Below are 18821 nucleotides of genomic sequence, written 5' to 3'. Positions count from 1 at the left end.
CAACAGCTTCATTTTCACTGCTATAGTCACATATTTCAAACTGTGGGGATCCAGGACTTTAACAGGACGGAGACTCAGACCTACAGGTAGGATCAGGGCTCACCTGCTCCTGGACTCCAGACCTGATGTGCAGACAGTGGAGACTGGACAACTGGAAAACCCTGAAACATGTCAGAAAGACAGCAGTTTAAACATGTTATCATGTTAGCAGGAGACACATATCGAGAGATGACACAGATCAGAGAGACAGACCAGTGGTGGGCACAGCTAACCAAAAAGTTAGCTTCAATAACTGCTAATTGAAAAGTTAACTTTTATAATGCTAAACTGCTAAAAAATTTAGCAGAAGTTACAACTAACCACTAACACTTTCAGCTACTGGTATGCCAGGTTTGAGTTTAAGCACCGCTGAGTAACACCAAAGGCGATCACAAACCCAAAATGAACAACGAGCCAGAGCTTTTGTCTTGATGCACCCTGCCCACTGCTGTAAGGAAGCGTCACTTACTTTTCACACGGAACAACACTAATGGTGGAAAATCATTTTGGGATTACTCAGCTTGGAACTCCGACGAGTGCGGTCGCATCTCCTCCACTCTCCCTTATCTCTGTTCTCTGCCTTTAACCTTCAAGTCCCTACTTCACCAGACTGTGAATTCCTCAAATTATATTGGATTCTGGATCTATTGGACTACTATTGGATTAACCATGGAATTGATCAGCTGGTCTCTGAACGCTATTGACACCATTTTTTCTACAAGAAGGTCAGGACCAGGGGATCCTACCTGCCCAGATGGAACGTATCCTGCGGGCTATGTTCTCAACTCCTGGAGTTCCTGGCGTGTGGCATGCTTGGTGCCTTTCTCCGTTGAGGACATCAAGGATTTATTCATTTTTGGTCTCATGATAGCAGGGCTGGTACTTTTTGGCTTATGTGCTGCCCTGATCTACCGGAAAATTGGCAAGACGGCGGCATCAAGAACCATGGCCCCTCGCTTGTCCATCATGATTAACGAGGTCGGCAAGGCAGTGCATTCTCAGACTGCGATGACTCTTTAACTCAGACGCAAATTGGATGACATCATGGAGCAGATGCGTGCCTTGCAGATGAAGCTGAAGATTTCAGAGGCCGGTGAATATTCTTAATTCATAATTGGGAATATTCTTAGTTCATAATTGGGATTTGGTTGTGCAAGTGGAACTGTTAAAAAGTGATTTCACTGCTCAAACCATAACATTACAGGCTTATCAAGCCTGAAGATCAAATTGCCCGACTGTCTCCTACAGAGGGATTTGTTTCGGCCTGGGGAACATTGGCTGTTTCTTATCTCATCTCATAAAGACAAACTGAAGCATGCTCCATTCCCTCCCCACCCTCTCCTTTACCCATCAACAAGTTAGACCTTACTTGTGTGAAGCACCTTGAGGCAACTCTGTTGTGATTTGCCAGTATATAAATGAAAATAAATTGAAATTGAATTGGTGGCAGGAGACATCAAAAGAAATGTACTTTGCACTCATGGTTTTATTTATAAACAAAACTAATTCTGGACAGTTTATCGACAGCAACTCTGTCATTTTTACGAAGTGAAAATATCGCACATATCTTTTAAAGTAATGCGCCAATTCTCAAGGTTTGCACCTTAATCGACACGCGCCAAAAGGCAGTATGGGAAACGAGCCTCCTCTCATCACCCCCCCTCATCAAAATGCACAGAACACTGCCATTTACTGGATGGGAGTGTGAAGAGCAAATAAAATAAATGTATTTGTAAATATCTTTTTTCATTTGTTAAAAAAAAAGGCATTTGTATAACTGAAAATTATGTTTGTGAAGTGATTCAGCACAAAGAATATCGACCAACGATAACATGTTGGACACTATAATTAAATATCACATTTGCATTAGGGCTGCAGCTACCAATTATTTTAGTAACTGAGTATTCTATCGATTATTCTGGTGATTAATCGAGTATAAGCACTGGCACAATGTCGCTGCATCAAAGTCTTGATATTCTGCTGAAATGGCGATGAGATGTGTCTTTCCATTTTGTTTTATTAACCATTTTTAAGTGTTTTTTTTTTTTATGTTGGTGGACCAGGTCCCTGCGTGTGTGTTTTTTTCAATCCGTCTTTCTCTATGATTCATCAGATGCATTTCAGCTGGAGGTTGAACATGCAAGCCTTGCAGTCTGTTTTTTTTTTTGTTTTTTTTTTGAGCTACAGTGTTTGTGAAGCGTTGTGTGTTGCCCAAAAAAGTCTGAGCAAAACACAGTTGAAAGAGTGGACTTTTGCTGAGAGGATCTTCTTTCAGAAACTGTTTGTCAATGTGGCCGGGGACGGAGCTGTAGCTGTGTGAGTGGCTCCCCTCACACCGGGCAGAGACAGCAGCCGGCCGAATAGTCCCTCCCCACGTAGAGCGGACTGTGTGTTTTTAAAAAAAATAGACAAACACATGCACAGTAGGTCTATTTCAGATGATCAATGTGGACGTCTTTCTCTTAACAGGCCATTTTTTTTACTCTGTGTGTCGCGTTGGAAAGGTGTAGTTATCGTTGCTAATTTGAATAGCTGTTATGCTGTAGTCTTTTTTTCTGGGGACATTGCAGCGCCACACACAGGCCTGGCATATGTACTACAACGTTAAACGAAGCTTCAAGGCATAGAATTTGCCTTGAACATATTTTGTAATTGAATTATTTGAGTTACTCGACTAATCATTTCACCCTGAATTTGCATCTTATTTAACTTTAACATCTTGAATCAGTTTGTTACTCTTACAATAGATTCTCAAAAACTGAGTGACCGTACAAGAAGGAGAACAGCGAGGGAAGCCACCTGGCACCCTGAAAAACAGCGAGGGAAGCCACCTGGCACCCTGAAAAACAGCGAGGGAAGCCACACACAGACCCCGAAGAACAGCGAGGGAAGCCACACAGAGACCCCGAAGAACAGCGAGGGAAGCCACACAGAGACCCCGAAGAACAGCGAGGGAAGCCACAGACACCCTGAAGAACAGCGAGGGAAGCCACCTGGCACTCTGAAGAACAGCGAGGGAAGCCACCTGGCACCCTGAAAAACAGCAAGGGAAGCCACACAGAGACCCCGAAGAACAGCGAGGGAAGCCACACAGAGACCCCGAAGAACAGCGAGGGAAGCCACACAGAGACCCTGAAGAACAGCGAGGGAAGCCACACAGAGACCCTGAAGAACAGCGAGGGAAGCCACATAGACACCCTGAAGAACAGCGAGGGAAGCCACCTGGCACTCTGAAGAACAGCGAGGGAAGTCACAGACACCCTGAAGAACAGCGAGGGAAGCCACATAGACACCCTGAAGAACAGCGAGGGAAGCTACCTGGCACTCTGAAGAACAGCGAGGGAAGTCACATAGACACCCTGAAGAACAGCGAGGGAAGCCACATAGACACCCTGAAGAACAGCGAGGGAAGCCACATAGACACCCTGAAGAACAGCGAGGGAAGCCACATAGACACCCTGAAGAACAGCAAGGGAAGCCACATAGACACCCTGAAGGATTTAAGAGTCTTCTGTAGCTATGACTTTAGAAACCTTGATAAGTCAAATAATTTCACCATAACAACTTTGTACTGAAATTATTTGCCTTCACGCAGTTCTTCACACAGTGTGTTCCATTGTGTGACGTTTCACTTAAGTCCATAAACCAGTTTAGGAATGATTGTGCTTACAAGACATGAATAGACAAGCAGAATCCTATATGCCCCGCCCCCTAAGCTGTGGCTTGCATGAACAAAGTTCAGGATCACAGTCATAATTAGGATCAAAGGTAAATGTTCAGGATCCCACGACCGTATCTGTGTTTGTGGATGATGGTCCAGATGCAGTTAATGATGTGAATCCAAAGGATTAAAAACATTTTTTGGATGGTGTTGGGCTCATAGGGTGGACTAAGGATTAGAATTTGGTTTTAGGATTAATATGAAGAGGACTGATTGCTCTTTCCGAGTCCCCTTTAAGTTTCTTAATGACTTTAATGACCACGTAAGCCTCAGTAGGTACGGTTCAGCTGACCTTCATCACAGCTGAGCCACTTTGTTTGACTGCAGCATAGTTCCTGTTCCTGGAATCAATGAGGAACTGTATGTGTACTCAGGGCGGTTCTGTAGACTAACCTGCTTGCGTGCACTGAGGGGCAAGGTCACAGCAACCAGGTCATCATGGATACTGCGAACAGGCGGGGCTCCACTTTTGTTGTCCTTGGGTGTGGGGATGACGTGCTGGGGAGTGGAACCAGCTGCTGCTGCTACAGCGACAAAATGCAAACAATCAACAAACAGATGTCATGAAATCAGGGGGTGTGGTTTACTACTCACTGCTGCTCTCCACAGTGGGTGTGGCCAGGCTGAATGGGCGGGGCTGGGGGCTAGCTGGAGCTGGAAGGTCACCCATCAGGAATCCGGGCAGAAACTGAGCTCCAGAGGCTGGTTTAGGAGACAAAGGAGAACCCAAGGCCATCGGTTCAAATCCCACTGAGAAACAAGTACAGAGAGTCCAGTTCAGTTAATTTATACAAAATTACAAGACCCCAGCAAGGTTTACACCCTGACCGGGCCTTCTATCATATATTTATGACATTAAGGAAAAACACCCTGACAGCAAGAACTCTGCAGCAGACCAGACTCAGTGACAATCTCAAACTAACAACAAATGGTGGCAACTTGCTCCCAACAGCATGTTTGCTCAATTGACGTCCTTTTTTTTTTTTTTTTTTTTTTTTTATACTTTATTTTTATTTTTGGATGTTGAACAATGGTAATAACAAGCAGACCTCTTGGAAGAAAAAAAAAAAAAAAAAAAAGAGAAAGAAAATAAAATTGGGCATCAACTATATGAACATATAGTGATAATGTATAACACACTATATAGTACGTCATCTTTTAAAGATTCAGTGAACGAGTGAATCGTTCCCATTTCTCCCAATATCTGTTACATTTCTCGACAGACAATCTCAGTAAAAAAGTCATCCTCTCCATTTCTTGAATTTCGTTAACCACATTAACCCAATCGTGGAGTGAAGGTACATCTTTACTCAGCCATTTCCTAGTAATCGCTTTTTTTTGCTCCAGCCAGCAAGATAGACAAAGATATTTTTGTGATTTAGGCAATTCACAAGAGATATATCCCAAAAATATTTCAATAAATCCATTTGACACAGTTAATCCAATAATGTTTTGAATTGTTGTTATCACCGTTGTCCAATAGGGTGCGATCTTCACACAGTCCCAGAGTATGTGAAAATGTCCTGCTTTGGTATGTCCACATTCTCTCCAACAATAGGCTTTTACGGGGTCGTTACACTGCTTACTTTTGATATGTGGTGTGACAAAAAAGTGTTACAGTCTTCCATGCAAATTCCCTCCAAAAACCAGAACAGGTAGTAATCGTAACAGTTTTGCATATACCAAGCCACTCTTTCTCTGTTATTATGATATTGGCTTCATTTTCCCATGCTTCTTTAATATACATAGTAGAAATATTCTTAAGTGCTTGTACACCTTTATATATTGTTGTTATTTGTTTCTTTGGTGCGTTACCTTTACAAGCCGCAAGGAAATGTTTCACCAAATACTCCTCTTCTCCTTCATATTTAATTTTCTTATTAAAGTAATGTCTTAGTTGAAAATATCTAAAAAGGTCATGTCTATTCAGATTATGTTTATCTAAAAGCTCCGAGAAACCTTTCAGTGTACCTTTTGTTGTTATGACCCAATAGCTCGTTATGCCCTCCTGTGGCCATTGTTGAAACATGCTATCAATTTTGGCTGGCAAAAATTCGGAATCGTAAGCTGGCCAGCGTAATATCTTAGCTTTGAATTCAACGTTCTTATTTTTAAGTATTTTAATCCATTCGTTCATTGGAGATTTTATCCAAGGAGGGATCAAACAAGATTTTGAATATGTTTTCAATAGTGGTTTGTCACCAACCATAGCTTGTAGTGGTATATCAAAATATGTTTGATCTATCTTTTTCCATTTAGCTTCATATCTAAGGTCACACCAGTTCAACAATATTCGTATTTGCGCAGCTTTATTGTAACTTTCTAAACATGGTAAGGCTAAACCACCCTGTTCTTTCTGTAACTGTAAAGTCTGCAGTCGTATTCTTGGTTTTTTGTTTCCCCATATGAAGTTTGATAACATTTTGTTCCACTCCTTAAATTGTGTGAAAGTTATTTCAATTGGCAACGCTTGAAATAGGTAAAGGAACCTTGGTAATAAATTCATTTTAACTGTCTCAATCCTATCGTACATATTCATTGGTTTTAATGCCCATCATTGTAGGTCTACTTTAATATTAGCTGTGTATTTTCTATAATTTTCATCATAAAGTGAAGATATATCCTTTGGTATCGATATTCCAAGGTATTTAATAATGTTGCCTTTCCAGTTGATATTTATCTCTTTAGAAATTTCTATGGGTGGTTGATAATTAAAGGTAATAATTTGTGTTTTCTGTAAATTTAATTTATACCCAGAGTATGAACCGTATTCAGACAGTAGTGTCAACAGATTGGATAAACTGGTCGTCGGATTGGTTAATGTCAAGAGGATGTCATCTGCATATAAACAAATTTTGTATGTAGTGTCTCCTATTTCGATACCTGAGATGTCTTTATGTTCTCTGATAGCCTGAGCCAGGGGTTCAATAAAAAGTGCAAATAGACTAGCGCTAAGGGGGCAACCTTGACGACAGCCCCTTTCCAAATATACAGTATCTGAAAGGTCCCCATTTATCTTAATTCTGGCCGAAGGTAGTTCATATAATGATTTTAAACAGTTAATTATATTTGTATTGAAACCAAATCTGTTAAGGGTTAGGTAAAGATATTCCCAACTGACAGAGTCAAATGCTTTTTCAGCGTCGAAACTAACTGCAACAGATTCTAATCTTTTCATGTTATAAATGAGGTGAAGAGCCCGTCTAATATTATCGTGTGTTTGTCTGCCATGTACAAAACCACATTGATCAGCGTCGGTCAGTTCTGGAATCAGAACTTCGAGTCTTTTAGCCAATATTGTCGCAAATATGCAGTAATCAATGTTTAAAACGGATATTGGTCGATAAGAACCGCATTGTGTTTTGTCTTTACCAGGTTTGTGAATTACAGATATAACTGCTCTTCTCCAAGAAGGTGGAATCTTTCCACCTTTTAGAATATAATTAAAACATTTTTTGAGACAAGGGGTTATTTGATCTCTGAAGTATTTATACCATTCTGCTGGGTAACCATCTTCTCCAGCCATTTTATTTCCTTTTAATTTAGAAATAACTTTGTTGATTTCTTCCTCTGTTATTTCACTATTTAAAATGGCATTTTGTTCAGTTCCTATAGATGGTAAATCCAGCTGTGAAAGAAAACAATTTATAAGTTGTGGGTTCTGTAGATGTGGCTGAGCATACAGCTGTCGGTAGTATGCTACAAAAGACTTTTGAATACTCTTCAAATCATAGCACATTTTATTATCAGTAGGGCTCCTCACCCCGTTCACAAATCTTTCCGTCTGTTGTTTACGTATTCTCCATGCAAGAAGTTTCTTTGATTTTGGGCCATTTTCATAATAGCTTTGTTTCATAAATTTGGCTTTCTTTTCTATTTGGTCCTCATATAATTTGTTCAAACTATGTCTTGTTTCATCAATCCTTTTTAAAATGGCATTGTCTTTATTTTGGATATGTTCAATTTCTAATTTTTCAGTTTGTCGAGTGTTTTTTTGATACTACATTCTTTTTCTTTTTTCTTTAATGAGGACCACATAATTAATTTACCCCTTAACACTGCCTTTAAGGCATCCCATACAATGCTAGGAGAGGTCTCCTCATTGTTATTATGGTCCATATAGTCTTTAAACTCTCTTTTCGTGAAATCTAAGAATTTTCCGTCTTTAAGGAGGCTCGTATTAAACCTCCATAGGGATTCTTTTCTATCATTATCTAAATGGAGTGTCAGACAGACTTCTGCATGGTCAGACACGTCTCTAACCCCTATGGTACATTTTATTATTCTGTGTCTATCCGACGTTGACATAAAAAAATAATCCAGTCTTGAATGTATTTGATGAGAGTGTGAGTAAAATGTATAACTTTTTCCGGAAGGATATAGATTTCTCCATACATCCATTAACCCTAATTCATAAAGCATTTTTTTGATAAGGTTTGTTTCGGTTTGGAGCTTTTTGTTTTTACTAGAGGAATCGATATAGGGGTTGAGACAAGTGTTCCAATCCCCCGCACATATAAGTACTCCAGATGTTTCTGTCGCAATAAGGTCAAATATTCTCTTAATTTTATTCTTATCTTTTCCTGGTGGTCTATATACATTCAATAATGTTACTTCTTTGTTATCTATATGACCTTTTACTAATATGTAACATCCATCTTTATCACTTATCTGTGCGGTACACTGAAAATGTACTCTATTTGGTATTAAAATAGCTACTCCTCTTTGTTAACGGAAGAATAATACATATTGTTAAAGCCCATTTTACGTATTTTCTCATGCTCCGTGGCCGAAAGGTGCGTCTCTTGCCAAAATATATCGTATCTTTCTCTTTTCATTTTTGCAATCACTTTGCTTCTTTTGATAGGGCTATGTAGGCCATTTACATTAAGAGTGATGACTGTATATTTCTGCTTATCTAACATTGACAAAATATAAATTATATCCTAATAGATGCTCCAAATAACACAAAAGGGTCTGCTTAAAAAGAGAGAAAAAAAAAAAGATACGAACATTGAACATATGTGACCTCCACTGGTGAAGGAAAAGTCCACCTTCAATGTTGAGAGGGAATTTCCTATAAAAATAGGGGAACCCTCTCTGCGCTGTCCCTCCGCTCCTCTTGTCCATTGTGACAGCAGAAGGTGAGGAAGCTCTTTCTCCAACGGTCCGTCAATCGTCTTTAGAACTCACTTTACAGTTCGGCTGTACTATTCTTCTTTACGTAGGTCAATGCATTAGACTGTGTTCCGTTTAAATGCGCTCAATCTTTCTTGGATACTCTTCATCAGCTCTCCTTTGCTCTGCTTCTTTGTCATTCGCATGAATTTAGGTCGCTTTGCTCCGGTGGGCGGTGCAACTGTCTCATCCGTTATATTTTCTGATCGTGATGGCAAAATCCCTCTTCTCTCCAGGTCCTTTGAAGCATCCTCCACATTGTTGTAAATAGCGCTGTCTCCGTCCGTGCCAAAGAGCACACATAGTCTGGCTGGATGCAAAGTTTGGAAGCGGCAACCCTTTTCCTTGAGTATTTTTTTCACATGGTTATAAGCTCTGCGCTTGAACAGTATGTCACTTGGGTAATCTTGGTCAAAGTAAATCCGTCTTCCACTGAATTGAATGTTGCCTTTACGCCACGCGGAGCAGAGCACTAACTCTTTCATCCTGTGTTCAAGAAAGTGGATCACGATGGATCTAGGATTAGCTCCATGTGGAGGTTTGGAGCTGAGTGAGCGGTGGCATCGCTGTATTGCCAAATTGGCTTCAGGGAGGTCGAGCTCTGCTTTTATAAAATTTTCCATGAATGCTTGGATATTTGTTCCTTCAGCCTCCTCCGCAATCCCATGGATTCTAATATTATTTCTGCGTGTCTGAGATTCGATGCCCACCAATCTTGTTTGCAGATCCATCTGCAGTTGTAATGTGTGCTCCAATGCATCATTAACATCAACACTGAACTCTTCCATGTCGGCCAATCTCTGCTCGACTTCCTCGACTCTCTGTGTAACGTTGTTTAAATCGGCGTTGAGCCCATCCATGCGATTTGCCATTTCTTCTCTGAAAGCGCTCACCTCGGCTTTAAGAAAGTCAATTTTGTCGTTAAACTCTCTTTTAATGTCATCTTGAACATTCTTCAGCGCTGCCAAAATATTAGCTTGAATAGCATCCATGGTCGTATTTTCAGCTAATTTACTAACTTCAGGGTTAGCTTCCGTGATCTCCGTGAGCGTACCTTCTCTGTCTTTCGCAGTTTCTTGTACAGTTGTTCTTATCTTCTTCTTATTGCCCCCTGACATTTTAATGAAACATTCGTTTGAATTTTAGTAGTTTTTTTGTCAGGGGGGTGACGGACCGTCATGGAGCTCAAAAGTTATGCTGTTACTCGGCTCCTCGTCATCCCGGAAGTCAATTGACGTCCTTCTAATCTCTACAAGGTTGTTTTTGTTTCTTTTATGCCCAGTTTCCACAGACGTGTCCATAAAAATCATAGAGGGATATGCTTTGCAAACATAATACCCATTACTACATTGGATGACGTTGAAATTGAGGATGGCCCGCTGCCTGTTCCAGCAATATCAAGTATTTTGAATCTGCTACCTACAACCTGCATAGTAAATGGACTGCATTTATAACGCGCTTTTCCATCTGCATCAGACGCTCAAAGCACTTTACACATCAATGCCTCACATTCACCTCGATGTGAGGCTGCTGCCATTCAAGGCGCCCACTACACACCGAGAGCAACTAGGGGATTAAGAACCTTGTCCAAGGTCCCTGAGTGATTTTCCCGTCAGCCTGGGATTTGAACCGAGGATCCTCTGGTCTCAAGCCCAACACCTTAACCACGAGACCATCACCTCCCCAAATGCATCTCAAAACTAAACCTACTTCTTGGCATCTTATATATGCTACTCTGGAACCACTCCTAAACCCAAACAGTCCAACTGTCAACCCCACTAAGGTCTTTAGTCTGGGTCTCATTAAGATCACTGTCCTCAAAATCATTGTTGATTAATGATCTAATTATTGATCATCACTTAGATATGATTGGGTTATGTGAAATCCGGCTTAAACCTACAGCCATCCTCCCCACCGGTGTATACATTTAATCACTTCCCTTGTGATGCAAAGCAAGGCGGGGGTATTGCTCTTATTTATAAATCTAGGTTTAGTTTATTAGCTGTTGGGGGTCACAAACATAACTCGTTTGAGCATCTGATTCTCCGCTCTGCCGACGACGCTACGCATTGCCAAGATCAGAAGAATAAAAATCTGCTGTATTACTTTGTCACTGTATATAGGCCTCCTGGCCCATATTCTGAATTCTTAGATGAATTTGGTGTGTTCGCCTCTAACATGTCAACTAGTGCAGATAACATTCTGATCATTGGTGACTTTAACATTCATATAAATAAGACGTCTGATCCTCTTTGCAAATCATTTATGGAAATTGTGGATGCATTAGGATTTCAGCAATGCATTCAGGATTTGCTGCACATTAGTGGAAATACCCTGGATCTGGTTCTCGCACGTGGTATTGCTGTCACGAATATTGACATCATGCCTCGTACATTAGTGGTCTCTGATCACGCACTTATTAAGTTTACAGTTTCGCTATCCGTGATTAGTGGAACAACAACCTTATATATCACTACAGCGATGCATCAACTCCCCAACTAAGACTGAACTCAAAGCTAGACTGCCTGATGTCTTAGCTTCACATTTGGAAAATGCCCAATCAAAAAAGGATGTTCATTCAGATGTTTAATTTTGTAGACAAAAAGCAGATCACAGACATGACACAAAACTAAAGTAATTTCAAATGGCAACTTTCTGGCTTTAAGAAACACTATAAGAAATCAGGAAAAAAAAAAATTGTGACAGTCAGTAACGGTTACTTTTTTTAGACCAAGCAGAGGGAAAAAAAATATGGACTCACTCAATTCTGAGGAATAAATGATGGAATCACCCTGTAAATTTTCATCCCCAAAACTAACACCTGCATCAAATCAGATCTGCTCATTAGTCAGCATCTAAAAAGGAGTGATCACACCATGGAGAGCTGTTGCACCAAGTGGACTGACATGAATCATGGCTCCAACACGAGAGATGTCAATTGAAACAAAGGAGAGGATTATCAAACTCTTAAAAGAGGGTAAATCATCACGCAATGTTGCAAAAGATGTTGGTTGTTCACAGTCAGCTGTGTCTAAACTCTGGACCAAATACAAACAACATGGGAAGGTTGTTAAAGGCAAACATACTGGTAGACCAAGGAAGACATCGAAGCGTCAAGACAGAAAACTTAAAGCAATATGTCTCAAAAATCGAAAATGCACAACAAAACAAATCAGGAACGAATGGGAGGAAACTGGAGTCAACGTCTGTGACCGAACTGTAAGAAACCGCCTAAAGGAAATTGGATTTACATACAGAAAAGCTAAACAAAAGCCATCATTAACACCTAAACAGAAAAAAACAAGGTTACAATGGGCTAAGGAAAAGCAACGTGGACTGTGGATGAAAGTCATATTCAGTGATGAATCTCGAATCTGCATTGGGCAAGGTGATGATGCTGGAACTTTTGTTTGGTGCCGTTCCAATGAGATTTATAAAGATGACTGCCAGAAGAGAACATGTAAATTTCCACAGTCATTGATGATATGGGGCTGCATGTCAGGTAAAGGCACTGGGGAGATGGCTGTCATTACATCATCAATAAATGCACAAGTTTACATTGATATTTTGGACACTTTTCTTATCCCATCAACTGAAAGGATATTTGGGGATGATGAAATCATTTTTCAAGATGATAATGCATCTTGCCATAGAGCAAAAACTGTGAAAACATTCCTTGCAAAAAGACACATAGGGTCAATGTCATGGCCTGCAATTAGTCCGGATCGTAATCCAATTGAAAATCTTTGGTGGAAGTTGAAGAAAATGGTCCATGACAAGGCTCCAACCTGCAAAGCTGATCTGGCAACAGCAATCAGAGAAAGTTGGAGCCAGATTGATGAAGAGTACTGTTTGTCACTCATTAAGTCCATGCCTGAGAGACTGCAAGCTGTTAGAAAAGCCAGAGGTGGTGCAACAAAATACTAGTGATGTGTTGGAGCGTTCTTTTGTTTTTCATGATTCCATCATTTTTTCCTCAGAACTGAGTGATTCCATATTTTTTTTCCCTCTGCTTGGTCTAAAAAAAGTAACTGTTACTGACTGCCACAATTTTTTTTCCTGATTTCTTATAGTGTTTCTTAAAGCCAGAAAGTTGCCATTTGAAATGACTTTAGTTTTGTGTCATGTCTGTGATCTGCTTTTTTCTACAAAATTAAACAACTGAATGAACATCCTCAGAGGCCTGTGATTCCATCATTTTTGCCAGGGGTTGTAGTCCTGCACCCTGCAAAGGCAGAGCCCAGGCCGGTACGTACAGTTTAATTAGGTCAGCTAAGTAGGGAGGTGCCAGTCTGAACAATTTTATAAGCTAGTAGCATAACCTTAAAATTTGATCTCACAGAACTACTGTAACAAATCAAAAGGGGAAAAACCAGAAACTAATGATTAAAACTAAAACTGGAGTGGAACTGGTACAATAAAAATGGCCTCAGGTTGTATGGTTTTTGGTACGGATGCGGGACCCGCAAAGAATCCAAGTCATGGCCACGGAGCTCTGCGGCTGCGGTTACCGAGACCATGCAGCAGGCGCTGTGCATCAAAATAGCGAGTGTCTCTGGACCTGTTGCTGCATACAGCTTGGCACAGCAGACAGGGGGGCGGTGTGAGTGGCCCGCTGCGGTGCTTACCAAGTCCACAGACTCAGAAGCGAATCGGAGGCAGTGAGAGCAATCGCCCGCCTGATAAGGATGCACAACACAATGCGCTGTAAAAAAAAAAAAAAAAAAAAAAAAAAAAAAAGAAGCAGCATGCAAAATTGCACTAAAAAAAATCTGAGAAACTGCAAGGCCGCAAAAGGGAGTTACGTTCTAAAATAACCTGCGATAGGCGAAATCCGCGAAGTAGTCAGCGTTATTTTTACAATTATTATAGATGTTTAAAGGCTGTAAAACCCCTCACAACACACTTTATACACTTTTCTCCAACAGGCATGAACATTTTCTCACTTTTCTCTCCTGTATAAACTCTCAAAGTTCAAACCTTAGTAGAAAAAAAAAATAGAACATTTTCCTATAAATAATTATGATGGCTTTTAGGACTAACATTTAATTTTAACGATCAACCTACAAGGTTGGACACGTAAGAAATTATTAATAGTGACTCACCAGTATTTCACAGATCCTCTGACCGCGGCTCTTTGTCGTGGCGCCGCTCTGCTGTCCTGATTGGCTGATTACTCGGGTGGTATGAAAAATATTATCCGTCCGTGAAAAGGGTGTATTGCTATTTATTCTTTAGTGTTTTATCCAATCATATTGGTGTATCATTTATAGGTATATGATAATTAGATATACATTTGTATACTGGCATAGTTCCACCTTAGAATTGGAATATAATATATAAGATATACCTACTGAATTTTCATGCATGTATTGAGTCTGCTCGAAATTGAAATGAATTTCCAATACCACAGACAGAAGAGACCATAACATGGTGTCAGTGGATCAGAAAATCTGTGTCAGAGGGGCCAAAAACATACATGAATTTTCTTAAAGAAACACAAACTGGAACCTGTGCTGAACTGTTGACCATTTTCAATCAGAAGCTCGACAGCCTCACCAAACATCACTACAACTGGTTGCACCAAGCCAAAGAGTGCAGGCCATACATGTATGGCTTATACAGCAGCAGGCTCACAGTCCTATCCAACCATCTCCGCATCCCTTAGGCACGATGAAAGAGCTGTGTGGGCCCACATGGAACCAGTGCTGAGGGATGTAATGAAGAATTGCAATCCATCTCCTACAATTCTACATGCGATGAGTGATGGTCCAGTCACCCAATATTGCAATAAAAAGAATTTTTATTTGCTAAGCACCATTCCCTTCCTCTCAGGCTTCCCGCGCTTTTGGTTTGGTTGCAGTGTCTCCTTTGCTCCCCGTCCCTGCCGCTGCTCGCTCCTCCCTTTAGGGGCCATGGTCCGGGTGGTGTGGTTGTGGGGCCCTCCTTATGTTGGGCCATTGCCAGTGCCCTGTGAGCTTCCCTTAGGTATGGGGTTGCTTCCTGTGCTTCCTTTGGGGGGGGGGGGGGGGGGGGGTTGCATTCAGGCACCGCCGGGCTGTTCCCCTAGTGGTTCGTCGTGCTACCCCGGTGGCTGCCCTTCCTGGCCCCTGTGCCCTTCCGCTGCCTTTTTCTCCTGGTTTGTCCTGGGGCCCTGCGTCCTGGAAACAATTCTGTTGTTGCGTGCAGTTGGCTTCTGACGTGCCAGAGTGGTCCACGTTATATGTTAAGGTTCTGTATTTTTGTCTTGGCCCAACACACCAACCACCTTAGTGATCGGATATTTAGCTGTGATATGGGTCTCTGTGTGTGGATGGCTGTGTGTTTGTGGCCATCACCACAATTAGGTTTTGGGTGCTCTCAAGGGGATCAAGACTCTGGTGTCCTAGATTAGGGTATGGATGCTCACTAACTAGTCACTACTTGTTCATGTGTGGTTGTTTGTCCTGGTATGTGGTATGGTTGGGGCCCCGTCTCCTCAGTGTCTTACTTATCACTTCACAGCTATTGCCTTCACTACTTGTCTTTCATTCTTGTCTGTCTTTGTGTTGTTTGGGTGGTCTGCCCTTCCTGATAGAAGTTTTCGGTTGGCTTTGAGTAGGCTGTTGTAGGCTAATCGGGAAGGGTGGATGGGGGTCTCTCACACACACAAACACACACACACACACCACGTTCACTCACAGTACATACCTTCTGTCTTGCAAGATTAAATTGCATATATGTGTATTAATGATCATAAATGGTTCTGCCTGTGTGACATTTACCATTACTATATTTGCAGACGGGGGGCTCTAAAACTCAGATTGAATGATATGTCTAAGCAACAGCCAATGCAATAACTATAGAATCTTTAAAGGAGAGCTTAATATGGAAGAGTATTTACTTTACTTTACTTAAATAGGACAACGTAGATAGAATAAACTTATACAGATTTCATTGTAGGAACCACCTGTAAATAGGAGTCACTTTTATTGGCGGGGGGGATGATAATGTCCAATGTGTGACTTGGATGAGGTTGGTGATGAACTGCAATACTTATTCAGGTGTGAGTATTTCGATGTAATTAGGGAAAAGTACCTGGGGAAAAAACATATGGGAAATGCAAATATCCATACCATGTTCTCACTGTTCAACTTTAAGAGAATCACTAAATTAAAAAATTCTAAGCCTGTGAATGCTGTGATGTACTACTTCCACAATTTATATAATTTTGTGTGTCCCATGCTACCTCAGACAAGTACTTCTACAACTACAAATTGTGGCAGACTAGTTATTCGTCCAGTTAGGTTAAACTTATAACAGTTATTTTTAGTGGGGTTTTTTTATGTATCATGTTGCGCTTCTAAGTAGATAACAGCTGTTTTTATTTAAGGATGCAGAGCTGGAACTCTGCATGACGTGTGAGCTACGCATGTTCACTGTACAGTTATTCTTTTATATATTTATTGTATTCTGTACTCTCATGTCCCATGTGGGGTCGTCAGAGTGATTAATAAACTTCAAAACGTGACAGGTCAGACTTCCAACACGGTCCGGGTCCACACCCAGAAGTTTTCAGTTTTGCCTGTTGTGCTAAAGTGTGTCCATGGAACCGCTACAAAGATTCAGACGTTTCTTTGTCCAAAAAACAAAAACCTGCTGCTGACAGTGTTAGCGCCATTAGCTTTAATTTGAATTCGTTTTTCTGTTTGTTCTTTTACACCGACTGGCGCATAAATTCTGATTATGTGGGACAGTGTAAAAATCAAACTGTCCAGATTTCCACTGAAAGACTTTTGTCGCAGAAAGTCTGACAAAAATGTAAAAAAAAAAATCTACAAAAAGAAAACTCACCCTGAAGTTCCATGTTTCTTCTTCTTCTTCTTTAGCTTCTTTTCTTCTTCTACGTTGATCACCATACGGCTGCATCGCCGCCGCCAGCTGGACTGGAGTGTGAAACGAGATCAAGCAGGTGAAAACAATCTCGATCCCATCAAATCAGCAAAACCAGTTTGAACCAATAACGTTAGTGTAGATTCTGCCTACAGGTTTTCATGTGTGCTGTTCGCTTATCTGTTTTATGTTTGCGATGTGTTTTATGCAAATTGTTTGTCTTTGAACATTCACTTTCAGCAGCATCTTTAGTCTGAATAAAATCCACACCAACATGGTGGAATTCATATTAACAGACGTTTTAAATCTTTATATATCTGTCTGCTTGTGAAGTTCATCTACATAATTGTAACTAGTCTCCTCAGCTTCTCCAATTTTTCACTAGGGGTCGCCACAGTAAATGGAGCTGCATGTTGATTTGGCACAAGTTTTACACCGGATGCCCTTCGTAGCTCCACAGAGAACCAGCATGGGTTTGTCTTCAACCAACTGTCGGGTCTGCAGCAAAGGTCACCGGAGCCAACCTGCCCTCCATCCAGGACTTATACCGGTGGCAGAACATCTCGGAACATCTCTGCAGACCCCCCCTCCCAACCTGAACACACCCTGTGTAAACCCCCTCCCCTCTGGTCGACATTACAGAATGCAGCAGATATCAAGTGCGTAGTGCAATTTGTCACATGACCAGAGCTGTTTACATTGTACAAGTAGTGGCACAGACAGAATCAAATTGTTCCACCAAAGCTTTATTCAAATAAACATATCACCAAGATTGGCACATTTTCCAGAATTTACACTTTTCTCTGTGCAGTCATCAAAATATGAACATATCTCACTCAGAAATGTTACTATGACCTTGTCCCAGCTCAGTTCAACACACTCAAATCAAAATCAGAAACATACCCCCCAAAAACAAATACAAATACATAAAAAATACAGCTGCAAGCAGCCATGTGGAAGTTGAGCAGAAATGTCAGCGTAGATAAAGTTAATGTTAGTTTGCTCACGATGAGGATAGTAACTTTACTGAAGATGTGATGGTGGGCAGACATTGATAAATTATTCACCTGTGATAACCAAATACAGCCTTCTAGTTATTTTACAGCTATATTTACCACTTAAAACATTTAGCACTTTGCCGATGACTTGCAGCTGTACTGTTCTTTTAAGACAACTGAAGCACAGAAAATTTGTTCTCTCATTAGTTATGTCACTAAAATTACAGCATGACTTACTGAAAACAGCCTGCAGTTGAATTCTAATAAGACTGAGACATTGATTGTAGCTCCAGATAGTGCTATGTCTGTCATTAAGAATCACCTTGGTAATCTGAGCAGCTCTGTTAAAGGCAGCCTGCGTAACCTGGGTGTCATTTTGGATGGAGAGACGTCTTTGGAACATCACACCAGGCAGCTCGTTAAGAACTGTTTTTTCCAAATTCGAAACGTTTCCAAATTACGCAAAATGGTGGCTTTTAATGAGGTAGAGATGATTGTGCATGCATTTGTTTGTTCACGACTTGATTATTGTAACAGTCTCTTTACATGCCTCAGTAAGAAAGAGCTGGCCCGCCTGCAGGTAGTGCAAAATTCTGCTGCACAACTTCTTACCCGCGCCCACAGGAGAATGCATATTACTCCTGTCCTCAAGTCTTTACGTTGGCTCCCTGTTTTTTACAGGATAAATTACAAAATCCTCGTGCTGACCTTTAGAGCTCTACATGGGCAGGCACCGGAATACATTAAGGACCTGATCCAGCCTTATGTTTCCAGCAGGAGTTTGAGGTCTTCCAATCAGAACCTGCTGATGGTTCCCCAAACTTGTTTTAAAACTCGAGGGGACAGATCTTTTAAAGCTGTGGCACCTCGCCTCTGGAATGAGCTTCCCTGTTCTCTTCACTCACTGGATTCTGTGGATGTTTTTAGACAGCAACTAAAGACACATTTTTTTAAACTGGCATTTTAGTGTCAATTTATTTTATTGTTCTATATTTGTATGTGTTGTTTTTACT

At 40.9% G+C, this 18821-nt stretch overlaps 1 protein-coding gene across 1 annotated transcript in view; it reads right to left on the bottom strand.

Annotated features, from left to right (window-relative positions):
• nup35 (nucleoporin 35) overlaps positions 1–16829 on the bottom strand; it is a 59155-nt gene extending 42326 nt beyond the window's left edge. The window contains exons 1-4 of the mRNA XM_034186816.1: positions 16772–16829; positions 4355–4510; positions 4154–4284; positions 104–161 (exon numbers count right to left, since the gene is read on the bottom strand). Coding sequence (XP_034042707.1) covers positions 104–161; positions 4154–4284; positions 4355–4510; positions 16772–16784 — 358 coding nt within the window. The 5' untranslated portion in view covers positions 16785–16829. The remainder of the gene's footprint in view (positions 1–103; positions 162–4153; positions 4285–4354; positions 4511–16771) is intronic.
• Between the last annotated feature and the right edge of the window lie 1992 nt (positions 16830–18821).

This window comes from Thalassophryne amazonica, chromosome 14, assembly GCF_902500255.1.
Source record: "Thalassophryne amazonica chromosome 14, fThaAma1.1, whole genome shotgun sequence".
Lineage (NCBI taxonomy): Eukaryota > Metazoa > Chordata > Actinopteri > Batrachoidiformes > Batrachoididae > Thalassophryne > Thalassophryne amazonica.
This window is presented reverse-complemented; position numbering and strand designations above follow the sequence as displayed.